Here is a 22,149-nt window from a genome sequence, read left to right as displayed (position 1 = left end):
CAAGTCTCTTACAATTTATTAAAAAAAATAAAATGCAAAATAAAAGTTATCTATTTTTTGCCTAAGTGAGTCGATGCCTAAGCGGGTCTGGACGGGTGCCTAGGCGGTCTAGGCGGGCGCCTCAGTATGTCTATAGGCCCTTTCTTAATTTTCAAATGCCTAGACATTAATCGGGACGATGACCAACCGTCTAGTGTCTAGACGGGACCTAGGCGGCGCTAGGAGAGGGTTTTTAGAACAGTTGTTGCGCATATTGAAAGTAGAGCTGGACTTGCAGATAGAAAGCTAGCACATATCTCAGTAGCTAAGCAAAGTACTCCTCCGAGAATTCTTCTGTTTCGATGACTTTGTAAGGCAGCTTTGGAAAATTGAGAGAGTTCTTCTTCTCCTAACATTCTCAGCATTCTCAGCGCTAAAACTCAAAGAAGAACAACCGATAGTTATGGTTAAATGTTTGTTAAAGGTTCATCCATGCCAAAGCGCGAAACCGAGAAAACAAAAAGAACAAATTTCTACGGTTAAACTTATCAATTGCAACTCCTTTAATTACACAACTCAAACCGAGTGGAGATAGGAATATGAATCACATATTGGCTTCATCTAGGTCCCAAAACATGTTGGTTGTATAAATTTTCGTAAAATGTTACTTTTTCTTTTCTTTGAATACACAAAATTGATACACTTGTCAACACACACTCGTATACAAGTGAATCTGACATATATTGATAGGATGCAGGAGTGGACCGATATTGAGCCTGCAGTGGCCATGTCCCTCCACAACTTTTCCAAAGGCTTATATATTTGCTGAAATTTTGTATGTTTTACTTATAGATTTATGCTTCGGCCCTCCTGTATTTTAGATCCTGGTTCCATCCCTGATCGGATGCATCTCTATTAGAGTGTGTAAATGATTGTATTGATTTTGTGCATTGTTTGTTAGATGAAGGATTAGGTCATTATTTCAAATTTTTTTTTTTCGGATGATTAAAACCCTACTTATTATTGGTATATAAATAAAGGATAAACGTGTGAAACCACGAATTCAAAATTAACATAAGAACCATTTTATCAAGATAAATTACACAGTAGGCACGTATAAATAAAACAAATCCTGTTTGAGTCTTTAGCATGGCATAAGATTCTTTCTTACATTATTCTTTCAATTCCCTCACAAGTTGTGTCATTGGTGAGAGTTATCCCCTTCTTCTGGCCGGTCAACACGTCTTCAGCTGATACGTTCAGAATCCCATTGGAATCAATATCAAAGACAATATTGAATTTAGGAACACCCCTCGGAACTGGAGGAATGTCTTTGAGCCTAAAATCACCCAGAAAGTAATTATTCACTGTTGTTGTACTCTCGCCCTCATAAACCGCAAATCTAACAACTGCTTGGTTGTCATGCCGAGTGGTAACAGTATAATTCCTCTTGACGGGCATTTTAGTGTTTCTTGGTATCACAACAGTCATGTCCCGTTCACGCCCAGTCTCCACCCCGAGTGATAGCGGCGTGACATCCAACAAAGTGAGGTCTTGAATCTTTTCATTTCCCTTCCTATTCAGGACTGCAGCCTGAGCAGCAGCACCGTAAGCCACTGCCTCATCCGGATTAATGCCTTTGCAAAGCTCCTTACCCTTGAAGACATTTTGTAAGAGTTCTTGCACCTTAGGAATTCTCGAAGAGCCACCAACAAGAACAACATCGTGGATGCTGCTTACGTCCATTTTAGCATCCTCCAAACACTTGTTCACCGGTTCCATACACTTGATAAAGAAATCCCTGTTGAGTTCTTCAAATTTTGCCCGAGTAATAGTAGTATAAAAATCACTACCTTCATGCAAACAGTCAATTTCAATGTCTGTTGAAGACGTAAATGAAAGTCTCCTCTTTGCTTTCTCACAACTATTTTTTAACCTCCTTAGTGCTTTGGAGTTTCCAGTCACGTCTAAATTATCCTTCCTCTTGAATTGCTCGACACAGTACTTCACCATTCTGTTATCTAGGTCTTCACCTCCAAGGTGAGTATCCCCAGCAGTGGCTTTCACATCAAACACGCCGCAACTAATGGTAACTAGTGACACATCTAAAGTACCGCCACCGAAATCAAACATCATAACATTTCTCTTGCTGTACCAGCCAGCCTTCTTGTCAAGGCCATAAGCAATGGCTGCAGCAGTTGGTTCATTGATGATACGCGACACCTTTAGGCCGGCACTGATAGCTGCATTTTTTGTAGCCTGACGCTGTGAGTCACTGAAGTAAGCAGGGACTGTGATGACCGCATTCTTAACAGTTGAGCCGAGGAAGGCCTCAGCAATCTCTCGCATCTTTCCCAAAAGCATGGATGAGATTTCTTCAGCAGAAAACTGCTTCTCTTGGCCCTTGTGAGTGACCACAATCGTAGGCTTATCATGAGGACCTTCAATGACCTTGAAAGGCCACAACTTAATATCATCTTGAACACATGCGTCACTAAATCTTCTACCAATTAACCGCTTTGCATCTAAAAATTGGTGCCACAATTAGAAAACAATTAATCTAACAAATTAAAATAATAATAAAAAATTGTGAAAAAAAATTGTATAGAATAACAATAATTTGAATCAGAAAACTGGTGCAAACATTAATACTATCATTGTAGTTCGACTATGACTTCTTAAGCATCAATCTTAAGCCTCTCATTAAGATCACCATAACAAAATTAAGACAAATCTTGCAGCCTCTTTTATTAAAATAACACAATATGTGTAATTATCGTTTTAGAAAAGCTGATTATCAATTTGGAAAGTACGAGTGGGAAGAACCTTACCAAAGATGGAGTTGGAAGGGTTTCTGATGAGTTGGTTAAATGCAGCATCACCAACCAGTATTTCGGCATCAGTGAAGGCAACGTGAGATGGAGTTGTCCTGTAACCCTGATCGTTCACTATGATTTCTACATGATCATACTGCCACACGGCCACACACGAGTAGGTTGTCCCCAGGTCGATCCCGATTGCATGACCTTCAGCTTTGTCTTTTCCCGCCATTCTAAGCTAAGAAACTGGAAGAAGAATGGTACTAAAGAAGAGAATTGAATGGTAGCAGAGAAAGAAGATAAAAGAGAATATTATGTGCTTGAAAATAGAAGATATTATGGGGAACATAGGACACTTTTGATTCTTTATTCTCTTTCTTTTGGGTACACTTTGGGTTCATTAATTTCCAAATTTAAATTAAGAAGCAATGTACAGTAAGTTGTAATCTTCTTCATGAAGTAATCTTCTTTATTAAGTTCCAAATTTAAAGAAGCAATGTACAGTAAGTATAAAGCAGAAGAAAAACTGTTGCAGAGAGAGTAATAGGGAGATGAATTTGGCTGGGGAATTAATTTATACTTGGGAAATGTGGAATCATTTATCTTTTTTCTGTCTAAATAGTTGTGCAGGAAGCAACAATTTATATTTAGTTCGTTGTTTATGCCAAATTAAGGTTCATCAATGCCAAAGCACAAAATTTGAATTTGAAGTGCTTAATACAAATTTGGCGTGAGAGGTTTTGGGTTTGATTCTCATAAAAAATGAATTTGAACCACATTATTGTTAGCTCATTGTGCCGCTTAGTCCACCCCCTTCTCTTAGGCAGCAGAGTAAGAAGATCAAGATAATCTATGTGCTTGAAGGTAGAAGATATTATGGGGAACATAGAGCGGCCTGAGAGGTTATTCTTTTTCTTTGGACACTTTTGGTTCATTAAGTTCCAAATATAAAGAAGCCATGTATAGTAAGTTGTAACCTTCTTCATTAAGTAATCTTGTAATCTTCTTCATTAAGTAATCTTCTTCATTTATGTTATGCTTGGGAACGAACAATCATTTATGTTTTGCTTGTCTAACTTCTTGTGCAAAAAACCTTGGAATCCAATATGTTCCCAAATTTTATTTTCTGTTGGCTGTTTATGCCAAATTAATGGGAAATATTTCAATGTGTCCGAAATGCAGGGTGGTACATTACATGTTATCATTTATGTGGAGAGACATTTTATTTTTCAAATGTCTCCACATATATAATGACGTGGTGTACCACCCCCGTAATACAAGCACATTAAAAATCTTACGACTTAAACTAGACAAAAGAGATCTAAAAAGAGGGAGTATTATGAGAGGGAGAAAGATGAGAGAGGAGGAAAGAAAGTAAGAGATGATTGAAGGAAAGGGAAAGAAGAGAGAGGATCAGATGAGATAAAGAGAAAGAAGAGTGGGAGAAAGAATTGAGAGAATGAAAACAGCAGATTGGAAGAGAGACGAAAAAGGTGAAAAAAAGAAAAGAGGAGAAAAAAGAAAAGAGAGAGATAGATTTGGAATGTGGGGAGGAGGGAGTGAAAAGAAAGGAGTAAGTTTAAATTTAAAAATTCTAAAAACTCATTTTTTATGTTTTTAGATAATAGATTATATTTTTGAGTTAGTTTTGAATTCAGTTTTTTTAAATAGTTATACCAAACAAGTTTTTAAGACCTAAAACTTGAAAATTGTTTTTGAGTTAAAAAAGTTAGATTCAAGTAGAATACCAAACAGGCCCTTAGTATTTCTATTCAATTTGGTGGATTCCAGACTATTGATTCTTCAAAGAATTACACTTGTATTTCTTCAACTTCGTGTTACGTCACTTTGTCTTTACTACATTTACAACTTTACCTTCTTTACTACCTTTGCTACCTTATAACTTTACCTTCTTTTCATATGAGAAAACTTTACAACTTTATTTAGTTCTACAAAACTGCGACAAATGATAGCTAGTATCCAGAGTTTAACATTTATTTGTGTACTGAACTATGAACAGAAAACAAAACGGCAAATTAGTTACACATACAGAAAGCGGAAGTGGACTTGCACTGTTGCACATAGAAACCTAGCACAGCTCTCAGTAGTTACGTACTCCTCCGAGAATTCTTCTGATTCGATGACTTTTTAAAGCAGCTTTGGAAAATTGGTAGACAGAAAAATAAGCTTTATCGGAGCGTGCAGAGGAACATTATCACCTGCCAGCTGAGAAATGGTAGAACAACTGTGGTTTTATGCCCAGTCACATATATATTTACTAGTTCATATGTTACACAAACAACATAGCATGAAGTTGCAATTTCCAAGTTGAAATCAGGAGGATGGATGAGAAGCTCTTTTTCTAATGAAAAATTCTTAACCGTTTGTATCAAATGGATATGTTATCCAATTGGTGCCGTCTTATACAAAGTGGCAATACATTGTGTATGGACCTTTTCAAATTGAAAAGATTACTCTACACAGATAAGTGCATTTCCTTAGTAAATGGTGTCGTCTAATAGATGTATGTTTTCATCTCTTCGTCAATCAGTGTCTTAGTTTTATATAAACCCAAGTCGGTATAGCTGTGAGATATGCATCAGGAGGAGTTTCCGGATTCTGTTTTTCTCATTCTTTCTTTGCCAAATTCCAATCGTGTCTTGAGAGTCTAAAAATTGCAGTGCTTCGACTTCGTATTATAGATTTTTGAATCCTAGGAGACGGATGCCTACTGAACTACAAGCACAAGAGCGAAATTTTGTCTTTAGGGCATCGCATTTGTGCAAGCCTCAATCTCCAAGTTTGTAGTCATTATTACTTTCTTTTTAGTTGTTTACATTAATCTTGTACACAATTAGCATTGTGATTTCTTTATGATTATCATCATTAGAATTATTTTATTATTCTCATACTTTCTGTTATTGTTCCGACGGCTCTGTCATAACGGAGTAACAGAGAGGTTGGATGAGATCACCAGAGCATGAGTAAGAAGCTCGACCATAGAAAAAATTAGAAATGAACTTTTCTTACACAAGCTATTCTGTCACAGTTGAATGTAATCACCTTCTTTTGGCCGGTGGACATGTCCTCCGCAGAGACACTCAGGGACACCATTTTCATCAATATCAAAGCAAAGTTTGAATTTAGTAGCTCTGGCAGGAGCAGGAGGAATGTCATGGATGTGAAATCCACCCAAAAAAGTAATTATTTAAGGTTGATGAACTCTCGCCCTCATAAATTGAAAATCTGGCCACAGCTTGGTTGTCAACCGAAGTAAACAAAGTAACGTTCTCTTTTATCGGAACTCTGGTGTTTCTTGGGATCACAACTAGCATGAAATGTTTATCGTCAGAACCAGTTTCCCACCTTGTCTGAGTTGTCTCCACCCCAAGTAATAGAGGGATGACATCCAAGAGTGGAAAGTCTTGAAGCTTCCCATTTTAATTATTCTCACTCAACATGGCAGCTTGAACAGCTGAACCATACGCCACAGCTTCATCTGGATAAATGCCCTTCCACAGCTTCTTCCCCTCCAACAATGTCAATGTCAGTCTCAAGCATATATCAAAGCCTCCTCTTTGCCTTCCCACAAGCATTTTCCACTAATGTCGACTTTATATTTCCTTTTGTTTGTTCAGCACAATTATTCACTATTTTCTTATCAAAGCCTTCACATCGGAGATGAGTATGTCTAAAGCAGTGACCTTTACTTCACAAACGCTATACACTATGGTTAGTAGTGAAACGGCCAAAGTACCACAACCCAATTTAAATATCATCACATTTCTTTTCCTATATATACCAGCCAGACTTCTTGCCAAGTCCATAAGCAATCGCTGCAGCAGTCGGCTCACTGATGATTACGCATTACATTTAGGCCAGCAGAGGCACCTGCTTTTTTTGTAGCCTGAGCTTGTTTACTTCCTGAGTAATGGTGGCAAGGAGCACGAAAGACGTAACCAGTATGACAAGGATCAGGACCCTCAATACAATAGTAATAATCCGGGCAGTTTTGGAGGAAGCATTAATGTTCCCATCTTTGCTTCCTCAGCACCATCAAGGTCTCTGTGTCTGCGTGCCGGGTCCTGGCCTTTGGAACCAAAGTTTGTTCCGATTTCTTGTCCATAGATGAAATACACTTTTAATTTTTAGAAACAAGACAGATTGATTAGGACCCTGTGTCTGCATTGCCATCGTTTCTGTTTTAAGAGAAATCATGAGTTTAATTTGTTCCCCAAAATAGCATAAAGAATTAGGAGCTGCTACTCATGTACCATATTAGCGGACCCATGACTTTCAACTTTTTTTTTTCTTTGTGTTTATATAAGGGTAGTGATTTTTAGGTTCTTGTTTTGATTTTTTTTTTTTTTCCTGCTCTCGTATTTTTATACTTTTGTCTCTTGATTCTTATTTGATTTAGGAGTGTCCATGAAGAAAATAAAACTAGTCAAAAATCACTTTCCTTCCTAATACACGATAATTTTTTTTTATAGAGTGCCAACAAAATTTTGGTTTAGATTCATTCAAAATTAGAAATAAGGTAAATTACAAACAATTATCTCAATTATGGATCGCATCACAATCGCATATCAAAATTTTTAAATATTACAATGTCATACATTAACTTACAATTAATTTACAATGTCAAACTTTCGTCAACTTTTCCATTAATTTTTCTATTAAATGTTGATATAACAGTTATAAGGCCCACAAAAAAAAAGTTGAAAAAATCCATTTAAGTAATTAAAAGTATTTTTATTTTAGAACTTAAAAAAAATAAAAACAAAAACAATCGCAGAACTTCATCTGCTTTGTTGAGCAATTTATGCAATTCATCCCCTACCTCCTTCGGCCCTCCGTCTGTCCCCCCCCTCCCTTCACCACCAAAACCACAACCCACTCCCCCACACGGGTGGTTATCTACTCTCCTACTCTCTCCTGAGAAGAAAATAAAATTTTGAAAGAGAAAAAACCCAGAATAAAAGGGGCGGCAATGAGTTCTCCAGTTCGATTCATCGTCACCCTCCTTCAGCCCTCCGGCCGTCCGCCCTCCCTTCACCACCAAAACCACAACCCACTCCCTCACACGAGTAGTTCTCCGCTCTACTCCTCTCCCCCAAGGAAAAAAAATAAATGGAAAGAAAAAAAACACAGAATTTTTTTTTGCAGGCGACCTATTCGATATGGATTCACACCTTCAATCTTCAGACTTCGCCATCAACGGCGTAACCGGCCGGATTCCGCCTTCGCTCCTCCTCGGGCGCCTCAACGTCGCCCCCTCCACCCATTCCGCACGATTCTCTTTCGACCGCCTGAACCCCTGTCCGTCTCGCCGCGCCGTTACAGACATCGGAGGTCCCTTCGATTGATAAGTTGACGTTGCCCACCACGTTCTGCGAGGCCCGGGTGCGTCCAGGTTGTTCAAGCCGCATATTGGGATAGAAATTGTGGCTTCGCAAAGGTAAAAAAGAGAATGGTGATACCGGTCAACAAAAGGTAAAAAAGGAGAAATTTTAATCTTTTCTTATACGTTTTTTAAAAAATTTTATTATTATTTTTTATATCCTAATTTTGAATTTATAATTAACAAACATTTATAAATAATACAAATTTTTTATATCATATTTAAACCGTTACAATTAATCCACGTTTATTACTTTTTAACTTGACCTTTACTACCTTTTAACTTTACCTTCTTTGTTATATTTTTTCTGAGATAACTTTACAACTTTATATTTAAATTAAACTCAGCATTTATCTGTGTACTGAGCTATGAACAGGAAACAAAACGGCAAATTAGTTGCACGTATTGAGAGTGGAAATGGACTTGCACATAGAAACCTAGCACAGATCTCGGTAGCTAAATAAAGTACTCGTCCGAGAATTCTTCAGCTTAGATGACTTCGTAAGGCAGCTTTGGAAGATTGGGAGAATTCTTCTTCTTCTTGACATTCTCAGCGTGAAAACTCAAAGAAGAACAACCGATCGGAATGCAGGTAGGCTTAAAAATGTTTATTTTTAGCAGCTGGATGTCCCCCAGCGGAATGCAATCAGTGTCGAGATTTATTGGTTCATTGTTTGTTAAAGGTTCATCCAGTTTTATATGTAAGAGTCAGGAGGATGAATGATGATGAGAAATAACGCATTAACAGAGCTCAATGTGAGTGCGCGTATGGAGTAAATAGAGAACATCGTCATAGAAATTATGTTTCCCCTGGAATCCAATGTTCTATTCATGTCTGATTTAGCCATAATTCAAGTAAAGACCAGTCCTAATTAAAGTCAACTGACTTTTAAATCACTGCCTCGATTCCTTCACAAGTTCTTCTGTCACAGTTGAATGTGAGACCCTTCTTTTGGCCGGTGGACGTATCCTCAGCAGAGACATGCAGGATGCCATTTTCATCAATCTCAAAGCAAACATCAAATTTAGGAACATGCCTGGGAGCTGGAGGAATGTCATTGAGTTCAAATTCTCCCAAATGGTTATTATCTCTTGCCATTCTACTCTCACCCTCATAAACGGGACACCTAACATTCTGTTGGTTGTCAAAGCGCGTAGAAAAACCTTTTTTGATTATTTTGACAGGTATTCTAGTGTTTCTTGGAATCACAACTGACATCATGATATCTTCTTGAAGTTCACAATAAGCCTCCACCCCAAGTGAGAGAGGGGTGACATCCACCAGTGCGAAGTCCCCAAGCTTTCCAGTTAGATTGCCACCACTCAAGACAGTAGCTTGAACAGCGGCACCATAGGCCACTGCCTCATCCGGATTGATGCCCTTGCAAAGCTCCTTTCCCTTGAAAACGTCCTGCAAAAGCTGCTGCACCTTGGGAATTCTAGAAGAGCCACCAGCAAGAACAACATCATGGACGCTGCTTATGTCCATGTTAGCATCTTCCAGACACTTCTTCACAGGCTCCATGCACTTGCTGAAGAAATCCATGTTGAGTTGCTCAAATTTAGCACGGGTAATAGTTAAACAAAAATCAACACCCTGATGCAAACAGTCAATGTCAATGTCAGTCTCGGACATAAATGAAAGCCTCCTCTTTGCCTTCTCACATGCATTTTTTAACCTCCTAAGAGCCTTGAAGTTTCCACCAACGTCCACGTTATACTTCCTCTTGAATTGCTCAGCACAGTGGTTGACCATTCTGTTATCGAAATCTTCACCTCCAAGATGAGTGTCTCCAGCGGTGGCCTTCACTTCAAAGACACTGTCAGCTATGGTAAGTAGCGAAACATCCAAGGTTCCCCCCCCCAAATCAAATATCATCACATTTCTCTTGCTATACCAACCGGCCTTCCAGTCAAGCCCATAAGCAATGGCTGCAGCAGTTGGCTCATTGATGATGCGCATCACATTTAGGCCAGCACTAGCACCTGCCTCTTTCGTAGCCTGTCGCTGTGAGTCGGTAAAGTAAGCAGGGACTGTGATAACTGAATTTTTCACAGTTGAACCAAGGTAAGCCTCAGCAATCTCCCGCATTTTCACAAGAATCATAGATGAGATTTCTTCAGCAGCAAATTGTTTCTCTACACCCTTGTATGCGACGACAATCATTGGCTTGTCAGAAGGACCTCCAATGACCTTAAAAGGCCAATGCTTTATATCGTTTTGAACACATTCATCTGTGAACCTCCTACCGATTATCCTTTTCGCGTCTGCAAATTGAGGACAGAATTAGAAACACAACCAAAACTAACAAAGAAATAGGTCATATGATTGAAATAAAAGCATATTGTTCAACAAACGGTGTTGTAACCATCCCAAATTCTTTCACTCTACCGTAAATGTACTACACCTTTTTAATTATCATCAAAATCATTATCTAAATTATAACTTATCATCAACACCCCACATTTTATAACTTCAAATACTGTTATAAATACTCAGAGAAAAAGAAAAACTAATTTGAAAAATAAATTAATGGGAAAATGGTATATATGTAGATGGATACATACAGGAAGAGATGAACATACCGAAGATGGTGTTGGTTGGGTTTTTTATGACCTGGTTGAATGCACCATCACCTATCAATCGCTCAGTATTGGTGAAAGCAACATAAGATGGAGTCGTCCTGTTGCCCTGATCGTTCACTATGATTTCTACATGATCATACCGCCACACCGCCACACACGAGTAGGTTGTCCCCAGGTCGATCCCGATTGCATGACCTGCAGCTTCGTCTTTTCCCGCCATTCTAAGTTGAGAAACTGGAAGAAGAATAGTACTAAGAAGAGAAATGAATGGAAGCAGAGAAAGAAGATCAAGATAATATATATGCTTGAAAGTAGAAGATATTATGGGGAACATAGAGCGGTCTGAGAGGTTATCCTTTTTCTTTTGGACACTTTTTGGTTCATTATCCTTTTTCTTTTGGACACTTTTTGTTCATTAAGTTCCAAATATAAAGAAGCAATGAATAGTAAGTTGTAATCTTCTTCATTAAGTAATCTTCTTCATTTATGTTCTGCTTGGGAACGAACAATCATTTATGTTTTGCTTATCTAACTTCTTGTGCAAAAAACCTTGGAATCCAATATGTCCCCAAATTTTATTTTCTGTTGGCTGTTTATGCCAAATTAATTTTTAGTGTGCCCGAAATACAGGGTTATACACCACATCATCATATATGTGGAAAGACATTTTATTTTTAGTGTCTCCACATAAATAATGACATGTGATGTACCACCCCGTATTACAAGCACATTAAAAAGTTAAAGTATATCAACCAAAGCACAAATTTTGAAACCTTTTGGCGTGCAATGCCTTTCCAACTTTACTACCCTTACTATGTAAAGGATGTTACTCTTATCATATTTTTCATACCACATTTGTATCATCTCTCTAATAGATAGGTGATCCCTTCCTCTATTAGGAAGATGGTACAAATATGTAAGTGTGCATTACTCTTACTACCTTTACCTTCTTTCTTTCTTTACTACCTTATAGCTTTATGATGTAGAACAAATGATCGAGTGGATTGAAGAGAAAATGGACCGATGGAAGACAAAGAGACGTAGCGGGAATTTGCAATTTTGGCATATGAGCTCCAATTTGGGTGCATGATACCGTTTTGGAAAGAAAAGAACGTCGCAGTTCAAAATTATGTTTTAAGTTTTGTAATAAAAATTGAACTTTTCGTTTGTCGTCTAATTAAGGTCGTTAGACTTTCACTTAATTACCTCATACCTTGAGTTGTCCTAGGAGTGGTAATTAGATTATTTAAGCCATTAGCTGCTTCCATTGTAATCATCTTTAAATCAATTAATCAAACACAACCTTCAGGATTTCCCTCAAATCTGATGGATTCCAGACTATTGATTCTTCAAAGAATTACAAGTACACTCGTAATTCTTCAATTTACTACATTTCCAACTTTACCTTCTTTACTACCTTTACTACCTTATAACTTTACCTTCTTTTTTATATGAGAAAACTTTATTTAGTTCTACAAAACTGCGACAGATGATAGCTAGTATACAGAGTTTAATATTTATTTGTGTACTGAACTATGAACAGAAAACAAAACGGCAAATTAGTTACACATACAGAAAGTGGAAGTGGACTTGCAGTGTTGCACATAGAAACCTAGCACAGATCTCAGTAGCTACGTACTCCTCCGAGAATTCTTCTTATTCGATGACTGTTTAAAGCAGCTTTGGAAAATTGGTAGACAGAAAAATAAGCTTTACCGGAGCGTGCAGAGGAACATTATAACCTACCAGTTGAGAAATGATAGAACAACTGTGGTTTTATGCCCAGTCACATGTATATTTACTAGTTCATATGTTACACAAACAACATAGCATGAAGTTGCAATTCCCAAGTTGAAATCAGGAGGATGGATGAGAAGCTCTTGTTAGAATGAAAAATTCTTAACCCAAGTCAGTATAGCAGTGAGATATGCATCAAGAGAAGTAGTTTCCCAATTCTGTTTTTCTCATTCTTTCTTTGTCAAATTCCAGTCGTGTCTTGAGAGTCCGAAAATTGCAGTGCTTCGACTCGTATTATAGATTCTTGAATTCTAGGAGCTGGACGCCTACTGAACTACAAGCACGAGCGAAATTTTGTCTTTAAGACATTGCATTTGCGCAAGCCTCAATCTCCAAGTTTGTAGTCATTCTTACTTTCTCTCTAGTTGTTTACAATAATCTTGTTCACAATTAGCGTTGTGGTTCAAAAAAAAAAAAAAAAAAAAAAAATTAGCGTTGTGATTTCATCATGATTATCATTATTAAAATTATTTTATTATTCTCATACTTTCTGTTATTGTTCCAACGGCTCTATCATAACGGAATAACAGAGAGGTTGGATGAGATCACCAGAGCATAAGTGCTAAGCTCGACCATAGAAAATACGCTTCCCCTGTAATCCAATGTCTATTCAGTCTGAAGCATGATGGGGAAATTAGAAATGAACGTTTCTTACAGCAGTCAACCGACTTTTGTATCAATGTCTCAATTCCCTCACAAGTTCTTCTGTCGCGGTTGAAAGTAATCACCTTCTTTTGGTCGGTGGACATGTCCTCCGCAGAGACACTCAGGATACCATTTTCATCAATATCAAAGCAAAGTTTGAATTTAGCAGCCCTGGCAGGAGCAGGAGGAATGTCATGGATGTGAAATCCACCCAAAATGGTAATTATTTAAGGTTGATGAACTCTCGCCCTCATAAATTGAAAATCTGGCCACAGCTTGGTTGTCAACCGAAGTAAACAAAGTAACGTTCTCTTTTATCGGAACTCTGGTGTTTCTTGGGATCACAACTAGCATGAAATGTTTATCGTCAGAACCACTTTCCCACCTTGTCTGAGTTGTCTCCATCCCAAGTAATAGAGGGATGACATCCAAGAGTGCGAAGTCTTGAAGCTTCCCATTTTCATTTTTCTCACTCAACATGGCAGCTTGAACAGCTGAACCATATGCCACAGCTTCATCTGGATAAATGCCCTTCCACAGCTCCTTCCCCTCCAACAATGTCAATGTCAGTCTCAAGCATATATCAAAGCCTCCTCTTTGCCTTCCCACATGCATTTTCCACTAATGTCGACTTTATATTTCCTTTTGTGTGTTCAGCACAATTATTCACTATTTTCTTATCAAAGCCTTCACATCGGAGATGAGTATGTCTCCAGCAGTGACCTTTACTTCACAAACGCTATACACTATGGTTAGTAGTGAAACGGCCAAAGTACCACAACCCAATTCAAATATCATCACATTTCTTTTCCTATATATACCAGCCAGACTTCTTGCCAAGTCCATAAGCAATCGCTGCAGCAGTCGGCTCACTGATGATTACGCATTACATTTAGGCCAGCAGAGGCACCTGCCTTTTTTGTAGCCTGTCGCTGTTATAACTGAGTTTTTCACAGTTGAACCAAGGTAGGCCTCAGCAATATCCTGCATTTTTACAAGAACCGTAGATAAATTTTCTTCAGCAAGAAATTGCTTCTCTACACCGTTGTGGTTGACAACGGCTATTGGCTTATTAGAAGGAGACCTTGAATTGCCAATGCTTCATATCATTTTGAACACATTCATCCCTGAAACTCGTACTAATTAACTTTTTCGCATCTGAAGAATATTGATGCAAGGTTTGAAAAAAAAGACCGATAAGGAAATGTAACAAGGAAATGGTGTTGTAACTTGTAACTATTCCGAATTCTGTCACTATACGCCTTTCAGTCACTCTAGCACAGTGGCTAAAGTGTATTACACCTTTTCTAATTGTGCACAAGTGTCATTACCGAAAACTATGCATCTCTCTCTCGCTCTCTCTCTGAATCCTGTTCATCCTCCACAAAGCCGTTCCTCCAATCAATCCCTTACACTCAGCCGTCAATGTCACCTTAGATTTGAGCCACGCCAAAGGGTTCCTCTGCACACTGGCCAAGGCCATTGCCATGGCTCAGAAGAATTACAACATGGAGTTTGAAACAAACAACTTGGAGTTTGAATTACAACATATTAAAAAAGAGTAATGCAGATCTTATAAAGGAACGAGCATTTTCATGAGTTGGAGCAAACAGGACAGAAAGAACAATTTTATCTCTGTCAAAATAACCAGCATATCATATCAATGTCATAAAGCACGACCAGTTAGCAAACATTTTCCTATCAACGGCCTCCTTCCTCCAATTTTGATTCAGCTCAAAGCAATACAACCTGCGGATGATAGAGGCTTCGGCTCACCTGGCATTAGTAACTTTCAAATTGGTTAGAAACTATCTGATACTTCCGCCCTAGTATAACACAAGTTATCATTTCTCACCTCAGCTTCTCAATTCCTTCAAAAGTTCTTCTGTCACTATTGATTGTAATCCCTTAGTTTCTTTTTTGGCCAGTGGGCGTGTCCAAAGCAGAGACAGCCAGGACACCATTTGCATCAATTTCAAAGCAAACGTCAAGTTTAGGAACATCCTTGGGGGCTGGAGGAATGTCATGGAGTTTAAATTCATCCAAGTAGTTATTATCAAAGTTGTTTTGCTCTCGCCCTCATAAGTGGGGAAGGTGATGGTACGTTGGTTATCACAGATAGTAACTAAAGTCGTCTTCTTCTCCATGGGAACTCTCATGCTTCTTGGAATAACAACTCCCATGAAATGTTCTCCTAAAGTCTCCACCCCAAATGTTAAAGGGGTGGCATCCAATAGAGTGAAGTCTTGAAGCTTCCCAGTTCCATTCCCACACAAGACAGCGGCATGAACACCGGCACTATAGGCCACCGCTTCATCTGGATTGATGCCCTTGAAAAGCTCCTTTCCCTTGAAAACCTCCTGTAAAAGCTGCTGCATTTGGGAATTCTAGAAGAGCCACCAGAAACAACAACGTCATGGACACTGGTTATGTCCATTTTAGCATCCCTCAAACACTTCTCCACAGGATCTATACTCTTCAAGATATCCATGTTCAGTCGTTAAAATTTGGCACGGGTGATATTTATATAGAAATCCATAGCTTGATACAAACAATCAATTTCATCTTCTACAAAAGACGTAAATGAGTCTCCTCTTTGCCTTCTCACAAGCATTTTTTAACCTCTCAAGTGCTCTCGAGTTTCCACTGATGCCAAACCATGCTTCCTCGTAAACTCCTCATCAGAGTAAATCACCATTATATTATCAATATCTTCACCTCCAAGGGTGAGTGTCTTCAGCGGTGGCCTTCACTTCAAACACCCCATTCCCTATAGTAAGTAGAGACACATCTAAAGTACCACCACCAAAATAAAAAATCATGACGTTTCTCTTGCTATACCAGCCGGCCTTCTTGTCAAGTCCAAACAGTTGGTTCTTTGATGATCGGATGACATTTAGGCCAACCGTGGTATCAGCATCTTTTGTAGCCTGACGCTGCGAGTCAGTGAAGTAAGCAGAAACTTTGATCACAGCACTCCACAGTTGAGTCGAGACCTCAGCAATCTCCCGCATCTTTCCCATAACCATGGATGATATTTCTTCAGGAAGAAACTGTTTCTTATTGACCTTCATGTGTAACCACAAACATGAGCTTCTCAGCAGGACCTTCAGTGACCTTGAATGGCCACAGCTTCATATAATTCAGAACAGAAGGATCACTATATATCCGTTCTATTAAATATTTTGTATCTGAAAATTGATGCGGAATTAGAAAACACATATCATAGGTCCTATGTTAGGGCAGCATAAACTCGTCATCATGTCAAATACTGTATGCTACCGAAAAACGATGAGATAGGTTACACATTCTATATTGAAAAAAATATAACTGTCTATACTTTCCTCCCCAGTAGTTGCACAAGACGGAGTAGAGCACGAGCCGCAGGACTAAGAAGTTATGCGTGTGCGGCATAAACATCTAATAAAATGCTACGTCGCTTCCATCTAACCTACTGAGCTTATTATAATTGGCCTCTAGTTTTGTCTGCAATTACAACCGTTGCACCCGTGTGTCTGCAATTAATAAATTAAAACTGATTAGTTTTGTCTATGAAATTAGGAAGGGATATGATCTCTGCATACTTCTTCGTTTTTTTAGCTATTAAATTGAACAAATTTAAAGAGAATCAATGTTCAGAATTAAGAGAGGTGTGCAAAATGTGAAGAATAATGTGCAAAAATGGCTTCCCGTTAAGAATAATGTATGCATGATATTATAAGTTGCTCATCATGAAAGATAAAGGTGATTGAATAAAAGAGTACTCCAAACATACCGATAAGGAACTACATGATAACAGCGCATCGTCCAAGTTCCCTGAACCTCTCTGTGAATGTTGAGCTTGTATACTTCCTGAGTAATGGTGGCAAGGAGCATGAAAGACGTAACCAGTATGACGAGGGTCAGGACCCTGAATACAAGAGTAATAATCCGGGCAGCTTTGGAGGAAAGCATTAATGTTCCCATCGTTGCTCCCTCAGCACCATCAAGGTCTCTGTGTCTGCGTGCCGGGTCCTGGCCTTTGGAACCAAAGTTTGTTCCGATTTCTTGGCCATAGATGAAATACACTTTTAATTTTTAGAAACAAGACAGATTGATTAGGCCCCTGTGTCTGCATTGCAATCGTTTCTGTTTTAAGACAAATCATGAGTTTAATTTGTTCCCCAATATAGCATAAAGAATTAGGAGCTGCTACTCATCTACCATATTAGCGGACCCAAGACTTTCAATTTTTTTTTTTTTTTCCTTCTTTGTGTTTATATAAGGGTAGTGATTTTTAGGCTTTTTTTTTTTTTTTTTTTTTCCTGCACTCGTGTTTTCTTACTTTTGTCTTTTAATTCTCATTTGATTTAGGAGTGCACATGGAGAAAATAGAATTAGTCGAAAATCACTTCCCTTTTGTATAACACAGAGAGTGCACAACAATTTTTTTTGTTTTTTAGTGCTAATAAAATTTCCATTTAGATTAATTCAAAATTATAAATAATACAAAAGAATGTCAAAGTTCTTCGACCTTTGTCTTTTGGATTAAATTAATTGCTGACTTACAAATTAATAAAGAGTAATGTTAGAGAGATCAAATTTCTAAACTACATTTTGTAAACCAAATGTTAGGGGGATCAAAATTTTAAACCAAATGCTAGAGAGACCAAAATTTTAAATCATTTGGTTTAAAAGTTTGGTTTCCCCCCAGCATTACACTTAGATTATAGTGTTGATTAACGTTCTTATTTCCTACTGATAACATATCATTTGGTTTACAAATTTGGCATTACTAGCATTATCCATTAATAAATATAATAGTACCACAAAATAAAGATATATATATATATATATATATATATATGTAAATTACCAATCCTCACATCTAGGGGCCTAGGGCTGAAAAAAATTCACAAAAATCTCTATCCTGACCGAACCCGAACCAAAATCGACCCAAAATTTCCCGAAATTTTCGATTTTTGAACATTTTTAGTTCGGCTACTATCACAAACAGTCCAGTTTGGTTTTACCCGAACCGAACCGACATTTAGATAAGTACCTCAAAAACGAGGCCGTAAGAAATCGAACCCTTGATCTCCCCTTGGAAAATCAAGGACCTTCACCACTGAGCCAACTCTCAACTTCTGAAATTTTAAGCAAATATTTTTATACACTTAATAACTATTAGTTACTCATGCTTAATTTTTCATTAACCCTAGCCACTAACCATCTTTCCATTTATGCTATTTCATCTCTCTCCTCTCGATTTCAATTTTCACTCAGTTGCATCTTCTCTCTCAAACTCTCTCTTTCTCTTGGTCGTTCCGCCACCAACACTCGACTCACCACCTCTCGACTCTCCTTTCAGCCACATGGTAATGCTTTATGCAGGTTCTGTCATGCCTTCCAGTTCCCAATTGTTCTAACAATTTAAAAAGTAAGTCATATTCTATTCCCTTAAAGAGTTGGAATTTGTGGTGCAAGTGCTACAGACTGGGGATTTGGAGGAAGCTTAAGGACTAAGGGTAACTTGTTTTTGAATTAGGGCTCGAATTAGGGATTTACAAATTGGGGATTTGGGGATCTATCTTTGTTTTGCTTTGATTTGGGATCCCAAAACATACCGAAATACTGAAAATTTTTCAGGAACATACTGAATTTCGGTTCGGTTTTGGTTTTCAAAATCTTGTCCCGAAAGAGGTCAATTTGGGAATCAGTTTGTGCTTTTCGGTTCGGGATCCCGTCCCGAACCACTATCCCTTCAAATTTTTCATGTGATGAAAGCTAACTCTTAGAGAAACTAACATCACTTTTAATTAATTAGCTCGATCATGATTTACACATACAAGTGGGAGAACATAAAATAAAAGGCAAGACTTTAAAATAGCAAATTTATAACCGTACTATAATTAATTATAATGTTATAATTTTGATTATATATTAAAATATTAAATTATACGGTTTGTAATATTGGACAGCCGTTGATGATGCTGCTGCAAAATCTAATTCTAGTAAACCTTCTTCGGGAGTGCATAGGAAGAGAGGACGGATAACATGAAAGTGCAGACGAAGGCAAGCAAGACAAGTCCATCTGCTGCATGTGACCTTTTGATATATTTGTCGTAAGCGTCAATACCTACTAACTCGCTCCAGTCTTTCTGTACTTGTGCGGTCATAACAAATCCTGCAACAGCTCCAGTTGCTACTACATTTGATATAACCTGCACAAGTTAGTTTGATTTATTTTTTATCACATTCAAAGAGCTTCCATTCACTAGTAGTGGCAGCAATTAATGATTTATATACAAGGACAGAACAATTTCAAAAGGTTGAACAAATTAATACTTTTTATACGAAAGTATAAAAATTTGATCGTCAAGGGCGCCAATACAACTAAATTGGAATTTCCTGCGCGTTTTCCGTTGTATGTACCTTGTCACCGTAGAAGTCGAGTAAGATGCTCCTATGATTTTCTCTTCTTATGCGGATAACTGTAACTGCAGTTTGGAAGAGTGAATATGCAATTCCAATAACAATTGCTGCAGCCATGTATCTGCAATTAATCACAGAACAAATGAAAAGAAAAAGTACGATTAGTTTGAAAACTAAATACTAATATAAAGAGAGAAAAATTTACAGAAGTTGTCAAAGACTCAAAATGGGATTGTCAATAGTAGTTACTAATCCCTCTCCTTTTCAGAAGGGCTAAAAGGGCTTTCTGATAACGTAAACGGGTTTTGATAACTTGGGAGAAAAAAATTTAAAAGTGGTTATCAATAGCAAGCATTTTCCAGTGTTTTATGGGAAAACAACTATCTTCAAAAAACATTTTCAACGAAAACGCCAATAAACAGAATTGCTTCCTACAAAAACATTCTCAAACCGGCCCTAAAATATACCAACTTGTATCATACATTGGACTATGAACTAAATTAATTGCTAGAAATGCATGCATACCGGTATGGCACGAAATCATAAAAGTGTACTTTGTGATCTCGATCTCCAGACAAAACATTGGAGAGGAGGATGGCGAGTGACACAACTAGAAAAATGGAGGTGAGGACCCTCAGCCCAAGAATGACAAACTGGGAAGCTCTGACAGAAAGGAGTGCTGGCGCTGGTGTTTGTGATTCCATCTTTAATTTGCTACTAAAGCAAGCACAACTATAATTAGTAAAGTAATTTAATAAGTGTCTTAGTTAATCTCTACTGGTGCTGGCCTTTTATAGTCAGCGACTTAACAACTCAAGCCTGCATGCCCATATTGTCCTTTTCATTTCGTCAATGTCAAAGTAAATCAAAATAATATTTGGTTTTGTTTCTTTTTTTTCGGCATTACCGTATTGATTCACCTGAGTTTCATGGTAGCTAGCGTCGGACAAAAGTAAAATGACAGCAGAAAAGATAGAACTGTAATCTTCCTGCGTCATTAGTTTAATTAACCTTCTTGTGGGGGTGACTTGAACAAAGTTTTGCCATCTGTTGTATATGTGGACTGCCTAGTATTTTAACATAACTTGTTGAATATTTACAGTATTTCTGGTAAATTATCACAGGGTGGCAGCTACTGATTGGTGGTTATGATATGATCCATGCGTGACGTTTCAGCTGAGTCGTGTAAATTATATATAAACTACACATTGAAATTAATTAGGTTGCAAAATCCAAAAGTTGGAGTGTTGTTTTAAGTAATTAACTTCTACTACTAGTGTCTTTTGGCTCACGCGACAGCTTTTCAAATCCATGCATGCAACACTTGGAGAACGGCTATTTTCATTCTTAATCAAGTGGACTCACGTGGTTTCTAATGGGCTCCACGTACCAAATCGAACCGTTGGAGAAAACATTAACCCACAGTGAGGAAGGACGGCACCTACAAAAGAATCTCTAATTAAGAAAAACTTAATGCACTGTCGATGGACGTATTTTTTAGGGTTCAGTTTACTACTTTAAAGTTTTTTAGTTTTCAATATTTTATACATCAAAGTTTTTTTCGTCCCAGTTTGGTATCTAAGGTTATAATTTGGAACATTTTTATACACTCGTTAAATTTTCCGTCAAAACCTCTGTTAAATGATGATGTGACACTCACGTGAACAATGAGTAGAAGTCACATGTCAATATGGGCCAATAAAATATTTAAAAATTAAAAATTATTTTGTCCTCCCCCTCCCTCTTTCCGGCACCCTCTTCCCCCGTCCTCTTCAATATCCTCCCTCTTCCCCCTCCTTCCCCGAACTAGAGCATCAAGCTTCATATCCAATGCCTTTACACTGAAATCCAACCCATTTTTTACCGAACTAGGATAACCAAAGTATTTTTAAAAAATATGTACATGCGTGTATAATACAGAATTTACTAACTATGGTATCAATAGGACAAAATGTTTATTGTTTTCTATACGTAATAATATCAATAACCAGTGAAGTCATTTCGTAATTTCTTGTCTCTCTATGCACTCATCTCATTTTAATTTCTTAATCATTGGATTGAATAAGTTAAAGAAAACAAAACAAACAAAAAAGTGTAGAAGGAAAAAACAAAAGTATGAAAATCACGTTAGAATAGATTCATTGAGCTTAAACCTAAACAGTGTGATGTAATTTACCTTCGGTGATTCATTATCTTCTCTACAAGACTACTACACACCTATTCTCTCTACACCTAACAGAGACTCATCATGTATACACGCCACCATCTATGCATATATAGACACGTGTTCATAGAGAACCCATCGCCTTTACGCCCTGTCATAGACTAATCGTCACAGATGATTCACAATGTATTGCACATCACACCAGTGGTTTAATTCTCTTTCCTGGAGATATGTAGGCAGATATGTAGGCAACCCTATCCGGATTCAAACAGACCCGCCAATCAACCCCATTCTCCCCTCGCCATAGATCATGGAGAATTCCGACCAAGTTTTGCCTCCAT

General features: G+C 37.8%; 3 protein-coding genes and 2 pseudogenes across 3 annotated transcripts; all 5 read right to left on the bottom strand.

The window, feature by feature from the left end:
• Window positions 1–1,027: 1,027 nt before the first annotated feature.
• Window positions 1,028–3,192, bottom strand: LOC103935325 (heat shock cognate 70 kDa protein-like). The gene is made up of 2 exons (XM_009345090.3): window positions 2,811–3,192; window positions 1,028–2,504 (listed from the first exon to the last, which is right to left on the bottom strand). Exons 1-2 carry the CDS (start codon window positions 3,028–3,030, stop codon window positions 1,147–1,149), a joined length of 1,578 nt encoding a protein of 525 aa, XP_009343365.2. The 5' UTR covers window positions 3,031–3,192; the 3' UTR covers window positions 1,028–1,146.
• Window positions 3,193–8,973: 5,781 nt separating this feature from the next.
• Window positions 8,974–11,166, bottom strand: LOC125480158 (heat shock cognate 70 kDa protein-like). The gene is made up of 2 exons (XM_048590617.1): window positions 10,789–11,166; window positions 8,974–10,470 (listed from the first exon to the last, which is right to left on the bottom strand). The coding sequence occupies exons 1-2, from the start codon at window positions 11,120–11,122 to the stop codon at window positions 9,092–9,094; spliced, it is 1,713 nt and encodes a 570-aa protein (XP_048446574.1). The 5' UTR covers window positions 11,123–11,166; the 3' UTR covers window positions 8,974–9,091.
• Window positions 11,167–13,130: 1,964 nt separating this feature from the next.
• Window positions 13,131–14,335, bottom strand: LOC125480197 (annotated as a pseudogene).
• Window positions 14,336–15,138: 803 nt separating this feature from the next.
• LOC103937242 lies at window positions 15,139–17,196 on the bottom strand (annotated as a pseudogene).
• A 2,024-nt stretch (window positions 17,197–19,220) lies between these two features.
• Window positions 19,221–20,348, bottom strand: LOC103937234 (CASP-like protein 4D1). The gene is made up of 3 exons (XM_009347163.1): window positions 20,170–20,348; window positions 19,645–19,765; window positions 19,221–19,433 (listed from the first exon to the last, which is right to left on the bottom strand). Exons 1-3 carry the CDS (start codon window positions 20,346–20,348, stop codon window positions 19,221–19,223), a joined length of 513 nt encoding a protein of 170 aa, XP_009345438.1.
• Between the last annotated feature and the right edge of the window lie 1,801 nt (window positions 20,349–22,149).

The sequence above is a fragment of a genome, unplaced genomic scaffold (genome assembly GCF_019419815.1).
Source record: "Pyrus x bretschneideri cultivar Hongxiangsu unplaced genomic scaffold, Pyrus_bretschneideri_v1 Contig32, whole genome shotgun sequence".
NCBI classification, from domain to species: domain Eukaryota; kingdom Viridiplantae; phylum Streptophyta; class Magnoliopsida; order Rosales; family Rosaceae; genus Pyrus; species Pyrus x bretschneideri.
The sequence above is the reverse complement of the archived record's forward strand: the minus strand, read 5'-3'. Positions and strand labels throughout refer to the sequence as shown.

Excerpts from the sequence above, each read along its gene's own strand:
- LOC103935325 (XM_009345090.3), bottom strand. The coding sequence starts at position 3,030 with ATGGCGGGAAAAGACAAAGCTGAAGGTCATGCAATCGGGATCGACCTG. Across the intron at positions 2,505-2,810 it reads CCCTTCCAACTCCATCTTTG|ATGCAAAGCGGTTAATTGGT; the intron begins GTAAGGTTCTTC and ends ACCAATTTTTAG.
- LOC125480158 (XM_048590617.1), bottom strand. The coding sequence starts at position 11,122 with ATGTTCCCCATAATATCTTCTACTTTCAAGCATATATATTATCTTGAT. Across the intron at positions 10,471-10,788 it reads CCCAACCAACACCATCTTCG|ACGCGAAAAGGATAATCGGT; the intron begins GTATGTTCATCT and ends CTCAATTTGCAG.
- LOC103937234 (XM_009347163.1), bottom strand. The coding sequence starts at position 20,348 with ATGGAATCACAAACACCAGCGCCAGCACTCCTTTCTGTCAGAGCTTCC. Across the intron at positions 19,766-20,169 it reads TATGATTTCGTGCCATACCG|ATACATGGCTGCAGCAATTG; the intron begins GTATGCATGCAT and ends GATTAATTGCAG. Across the intron at positions 19,434-19,644 it reads TCGACTTCTACGGTGACAAG|GTTATATCAAATGTAGTAGC; the intron begins GTACATACAACG and ends TAACTTGTGCAG.